General features: G+C 34.7%; 2 protein-coding genes across 2 annotated transcripts; one reads left to right on the top strand and one right to left on the bottom strand.

Moving 5' to 3' along the window:
• The first annotated feature begins 598 nt into the window (after window positions 1–598).
• Window positions 599–3,487, top strand: TPR10 (ankyrin repeat family protein). The gene is made up of 12 exons (XM_079024898.1): window positions 599–767; window positions 844–906; window positions 1,222–1,392; window positions 1,467–1,598; window positions 1,682–1,821; window positions 1,938–2,024; window positions 2,104–2,229; window positions 2,307–2,462; window positions 2,553–2,624; window positions 2,696–2,797; window positions 2,902–3,072; window positions 3,149–3,487. Exons 1-12 carry the CDS (start codon window positions 737–739, stop codon window positions 3,278–3,280), a joined length of 1,383 nt encoding a protein of 460 aa, XP_078881024.1. The 5' UTR covers window positions 599–736; the 3' UTR covers window positions 3,281–3,487.
• A 1,159-nt stretch (window positions 3,488–4,646) lies between these two features.
• LOC145087006 (uncharacterized) lies at window positions 4,647–6,770 on the bottom strand. The gene is made up of 4 exons (XM_079024897.1): window positions 6,456–6,770; window positions 5,688–6,086; window positions 5,202–5,613; window positions 4,647–5,124 (listed from the first exon to the last, which is right to left on the bottom strand). Exons 1-4 carry the CDS (start codon window positions 6,694–6,696, stop codon window positions 4,917–4,919), a joined length of 1,260 nt encoding a protein of 419 aa, XP_078881023.1. The 5' UTR covers window positions 6,697–6,770; the 3' UTR covers window positions 4,647–4,916.

The raw sequence follows: 6,770 nt of genomic DNA, 5'->3' as shown, positions 1-6,770 counted from the left end.
GAACACAAAACACAAACAAAATTACAATCAACTATATCATCATAAGCAGGCAAAACAGGCAAAGACGGTATCTCAGGAGGTAAAATACCAGCTAAACGTCTAGATAACGGACGCTTGCAAGACAAAACCCCAGACATCAAATAAGCGCATAACAACAATTATAGATACCTAAATTAAAAAATTAACACAACACCCAACAACAAAAGAACACATAATCGCAAGATACCGACAAACAGAAATCCAAAAGCGCGAATTAGAAAGCAAAATTAGAACGCAACATGTACCAAGAAGCCGACGTCTATCTAGAATCACTTTAAGTCGGTTCTTTAAGGCGGCGAAGGATAAAAAAAACTATCCGGTGGCAAAAGCATAAACCGAAGTAAAAAAGGGGTACAAATGAGAAATAAAAGTTACTCTAAAGCAGGCATCCCGTGGCAAAAGGAGTAATCGAAGAAAACTTAAGTGGTAGAAATGAGAAAGCAAAAAGATTCCTGTTTCACCACCATTTTAAGGATTAATAGTATATATAATTAAGGATCTATTTATATACATCCGATTGCTTAGCGATAAATATAAGAAAATATCGACAGATCCGATAACAACATGCTTATGTTTAATATTCATATTTAATATGATATTCAAATACCACTAAAACCCACAGGTTCTCCAAAGTTCTATTTCGTTTTTAGGGTTTAAGGGAAGCAAAAGGCTAACACTTCTCCTTCTGCAACAAGCCATGGCTCCAGATGCTTCGGATGCTCTTGCAGGTTCCATGAAAGTTTAATATATGTAGATATTTTATTGTTTGTACGCCTTACTGATCTTCAATACTATTAATTTCAGTGAGGCAGAAAGTTCAACAGTTTCTGAATGCCGCTGTTACCGGAAATCTCGACTTCTTGAAGAGTGAGTCCTTTTTTGTGGATTTTCAACGATATTCTTAGCTATCGCAATCGATCGTTCCATGAAATTGAGACAATTGCAACTATAGCGTAACTTCTCTCTGAAATTACAATACTTATCGCTCCATGTCTCGTTAACTCGCAAGAGCAAAATTGCTATTTTGATAGAAAGTGCAAGTTAGGGTATTGTTTTGGCAAAATTTTAGGTCAAACTGTCCATTGCGATTGTTGCAAAGAGTTCACCTTGTAATATAATGGTGGATACTAAACGTTTGGTTAATAATTTACTGTTTTCATTGATTTTTTCTTCTTTTGATAGGTGTAGCAGCACAATTGGATGATGGAAAAGGACTATCACACACGGTGGCAAATATTAAGGATGCCAATAAACGAGGAGCTCTTCATTTTGCTGCAAGAGAAGGGCAGACTGAAGTCTGCAAGTACTTGTTAGAAGAGTTGAAGCTTGATGTCAATACTAAAGATGAGGATGGTAATTTCTTCTGTTACTTAAACTCATAATAAATATGGCTTTGTATTGAACTATTGATTTCCATATTGCTTCAGGTGAGACCCCTCTTATTCATGCTGCAAGACAAGGGCATACCTCCACTGCCAAATACCTGATTGAACATGGTGCTAATCCTGCACTATCAAGTGAATTAGGAGCTACAGCTCTACATCATGTTGCTGGAATAGGTGAGCTGTTTTTTAGTTCTTACTATCTTATTTACTTTATTGAGAAACTTTTGGCTTGAATATATGCAACTTGATGTTTATAGGAAATATTGAGTTGATGGAGGCTTTGCTATCCATTGGTGTTGAAGTTGATTCACAAAGTGATGCCGGAACACCTCTTGTTTGGGCTTCTGGTCATGGGCAACAAGATGCTTTAAAACTTCTACTAAAACACAAGGCTAATGTAAGACTTTATTGATGACTTCATAACAATCTTATTCAACTTCTTTATAAGCCTTTTCTGTTGTATGTATGTATTTATATGTTATAAAGATGTGGTGAATGGTGATTGTTTTGCAGCCTAATATTGAAACTGATGATGGCATTACTCCTCTGCTGTCAGCTGTAGCTGCATGCTCACTTCCATGTTTAGAGCTACTAATTCAGGTTCATGTTATTGAAGGAGTAAATGTTTTAATTACCATTTTATGATGTTGCATCTTAAACTTTTGGTGATAACAAACAGGGAGGAGCTAAAGTAAACATTACTGCTGGTGGAGCAACCCCACTGCACATTGCTGCTGATAGTGGCAACTCAGAAATAATCACATGTTTGTTAAAATCTGGAGCTGATCCCAATGTCACTGATGAGGTTTAGTCAAAAAACATACAAAGAGACAAAAAAAAATATATCTTTTAAATAACCCTTTTAATTTCTTTTTATTTTAGGATGGTTTAAAACCAGTACAAGTAGCAGCTGCAAGAGGGAATCGTGATGCTGTTGAGGTGCTTCTTCCTTTATCATCTCAACTAAAAACTGTTCCAAATTGGAGTGTTGATGGTATAATCCAACATATGCAATCTGAAGTTGCTAAGGAACAACAGGTAATCAATTAATTAATTACTTGAAAATCTATTTCTGTTTTGGGATTTATTATAGGAAATTTTAGAGTATTTGAATTTTTATATATTCAGGAAGCCGAAAGAAATACAAGAAATGGTAACTTGTCAAATGATGCTACAGTTTCAACCAAAGAAATTCCTGAGGTATGTATGTAATTTTTTATTGTAAAGTGTAGTTGTATTTATTTATGATGTATTTTGGACATGTTTTGAAGGTGACAATGGAGGCGAAGAAGAAAGCTGCTGAAGCGAAAGCAAGAGGTGATGATGCTTACAGACGAAAAGACTATTTAATGGCTGTGGATGCTTATACTCAAGTACACATACATGCACTCTGTTTGAGATTAAATATGATAAAAATAAGTGTAACAATTTGAATTTTTAATTTTTTTTTTTTTTGATGATGATGATGAAAAAACAGGCTATTGATTTTGACCCGAGTGATGCTACATTGTTTTCAAATCGGAGTCTTTGTTGGATAAGACTTGGACAAGCTGATCAGGCATTAACAGATGCACAAGCGTGTAGGGGATTGAGACCTAATTGGGCTAAAGCTTGGTATCGAGAGGGTGCAGCTTTGCGTTTGATGCAGGCATGTTTTTTTTTTTTATTTAAAAAAACTTTTGAGACTAAATCATTGTTTCTTATTTTGTTTATAAATGATGCAGAAGTTTGATGAAGCAGCAAATGCGTTCTATGAGGGAGTTAAGGTTGACCCTGAAAACAAGGAGCTTGTTCAAGCTTTCAGGGAAGCGGTTGAAGCTGGAAGAGAATTTCATGGTACAAACAAGGAAAAGTAATTTTGGGTGCATTCAAATTGTTTGGCTTGTGTTGTAAGTTAGTTATAAAAAGGGATTTCTTTATTTATAACCTTTTAGACTTTTATTATACTTGTGTTATGGTGGTAGTTAGTAAAAGGATATTGAGAGGGTGTTGAGATTTTGTACATTTGAGGCAAGAGAGTGGCCTATTTATCATCTATATTGGATTGGATTGGATTTTCTTTAGACACTAAGTCTATTGTTGATGTCAAGGTGAATGGATGGTTGCATCTCGTTTCATACTAAATAACAGGGGGGGTATAATGGTAATATTTTGTTATTCAAACTGTAAAACTGAGCCTGAACAGTTTTCAAATCATTCAGGCCTACGATTCATTCAACACTAAATCAAACAGTAACAAGTACAATTCTCAAAGTTAAATGACATTGTGCTTTTAAAAACCTCATATTATTCAAATTAGTCCTTATATTATTATTTTTTTCTGATTAAGCCATAAATACCGGTTCGATATTAAGTTATTCAATTTTGGACATTTTTTCAGATTAGCCGTTTAATCTGAAAATTTGTCTAAAATTCAATAATTGAATTGGTATTCCGGATTTAATGAGAGAGAGACTTAATTGAATATGAGGTTAAAATATAGAGGCTTTATAGAAGATTTCTCTTGATGTAATATTGTTATTATTATTTTCAATTAAAAAAAATAGAACCCACTACAACAACCTCCCCCTACACTTTCTCCACCCCTTTCACTTCCAAACCTAATGTCGACCAACCGGAGAGAATATAAAATCACAAAACACACACACGTTTGTGCAAATACGATATCGGGAGAGGGAGCAACAGAGATGCAAAAATGTTTAGGCCTTTAGGACATGCAAAAATGAGATTATGTTCAAAAGTTAACTAATAACAAATATTAATCATACAATTAATATGATTACTATTTCAAACACTTTAATATTAAGATGATTCTTGATGCAAATGTCCTAAATGAAATACAATTATTGTAATTTATCCTAAAATAAATAAGCAAAAACTTATATTTAGGAAAATCTCCTATAAAGTCCATGTATTTTGACCTCATATTCAATTAAGTCTCTTTATTCTTTTTTCTGATTAAGTCCTGAATACTGGTTAAAAATTCAGTTTTAGACAAATTTTCAGATTAATCGGCTAATATGAAAAATTGTCCAAAATTGAATAATTTAACCGGTATTCAGGATTTAACTGAATAATTTAACCGGTATTCAAAACTTAATTGAATATGATGTCAAGACCTTATAGTAAGTTTTCATAATGTTTATTCCCAGGAATATGCAAAACTAAATAAAGACATGAGAAAAATATTACACCCTCGACTATCTACATCTACAACAAACATCAAACAAAAAAGATACAGCCTGCTGTAGATGTAAGTGTTTCATGCATGAACATGAACATACATGATACAATATTATGGTTTTAAAATTCAACTATACCTCCCTATCATGTGTTAGAAAGGCTAAACTCAATGCATAACAAACAAAATTTCAATTTATCGTATACAACCCAAAAAGACACATCTTCTTTCTGGTTCATCGGATTAACAAAAGAACAAAAGGGAAAACAAACAGCTCTTCATTATCCAGAAAAACCCTTCTCTTTGTTTGATCAAACATTCAAGGATTTAGATCCTTGGTTTCTCCTTCTCATGATCTTGGCATTCAACTTCTCCATGAACTTTTCATTACCTCTAAGTCTATTCTTCACATAACAAGTCCTTGCATCATCAACTAGCTTATCAGCTTTTCCAGCCTCCTCAATCAGCCCAAATAATGTCCTCAGACAATCCTTCCTGTTCTCCTCACGATGTTCAAACCTACAAAAAAATGGAACACATGACGAGGGTATTTTCGTCTTTTACTAAAAACAAAGAAAGATAACCATTTACATTACCTCTCACTGATTATTACAAGTTCATCTTTCCCTGGATTATATCTTTTCCCAACCAATTCCCTTAATCTCCTGAACTGATTCTTTGAAAGCCCAAGCTCTTTCACAGTCACACCCAATTTTGCTTTTCTGTTTTTCGGGTGCCACGAATCGCCACCTGGAACAAACACAACCCGTGTTTGCCACCTCAGCACAGGCCCTTCACCCGGAGGGTCATCTTCATCCTTCTTCTCTGCCTTAGACACGTCATCAAACTTTGGGGGACCCGCTTCCTCAATCTCCTTACTATGTCTCATCAGCATATTATGCTCAAACTCCTGATACATCTCATAACCTTGTTCAGCTTCAATCTCTCCAGTTTCAACCATATCTGCTATCTCATTGTATTTCTCTTCCACCAGTTTCTTCAAATGATCTGAATAACATTTTTTCATAAATTAAGTAAAATAATTTTTATAGTTTATAGTTTAAGAATGTGAATGAATATACCTGGGAGGAGATTCTCCCACATGAACATGTCTTGTAGTATCTGCTCACACTCTTTGGTGTCCTTAATGTAACCATTATCAGTAGCTTCTTTGATCATGCCTTCCCACTTTCTGTCATCCATGTAAAAGAACTCATTTTTTGTCATTCGTTTTGTTACAATGTCTTTGGCGCTATACAGATTATCAATCTCCTCATCTGTTTCATGTATTTCTTCAAAATCTGATTCGAATTCTTTATCATTGACACCATCAATTGGGCGCATTTGAAACTCGTCCAGTAGTTCATCATCTGTGTCTGCATGCTTTCTTGCCATCTTCCTCCGGATTATTGATTCAAAAACAGCAGGCAGAGCCTCTTCATCTTTGTCATTAAAGTACTTCTCTATCTGTGTTTTCAGCTCTGAAACCAAAAAAAAAAAAAATCAATTAAACAACTTGTCCTAAATTGATTCAAACTACAGCATAGATTAAGAAATCCAGTGTTTGAAGTAACCCTTCAATTCTAGCTATTGTTGTGATAGATAATGGTAATGAGTGTCTTTACTATTTTGAATACAAGAGAACCCATATAATGACGATTTGAAATCAATTTCATGGAATAATAAATCAAATCATTGACTTCATATAGCTGCACAGAAAAGCAAAAGAACCAGTTACAGAGCTCATGATTTTACCAAATACAAAGCTTACAGTTTACTAAACTAACACAAAACCAAAATAGGGTTAATGAATGTAGTTCCGGTGACCCCTAATTTAGGTGTTAAGGTACCTTTATTGCTGACATCCTGGACGTCTAGTTCCTTCGTTGGCGGTGGAACAATGCTGCTTGTTTCTGAAGGAGGGTTCAATTTGTCTGTGGGTGAATTCTCATTTTCGGTTGAAAAGAATCTAATCTTCGATCGAAAGCTAGTCAAGGGTGTGTTAATGATTTTCGGATTAGGTGTAAAAGATGATTGAGGAGGGGTTCGGAGGTAATGAACAGGGATTTTGTTGAGTAAAGCTCGTCTCATGATTTAGGGTTTAAGAGAGGTTTCCTGATCGGAATCGGAGTGATAGACGAAGGTGCGCAGAACAATAAGACGAG

Source organism: Lactuca serriola, chromosome 2 (assembly GCF_051521515.1).
Source record: "Lactuca serriola cultivar US96UC23 chromosome 2, Lser_US96UC23_V15, whole genome shotgun sequence".
Lineage (NCBI taxonomy): Eukaryota > Viridiplantae > Streptophyta > Magnoliopsida > Asterales > Asteraceae > Lactuca > Lactuca serriola.
This window is presented reverse-complemented; position numbering and strand designations above follow the sequence as displayed.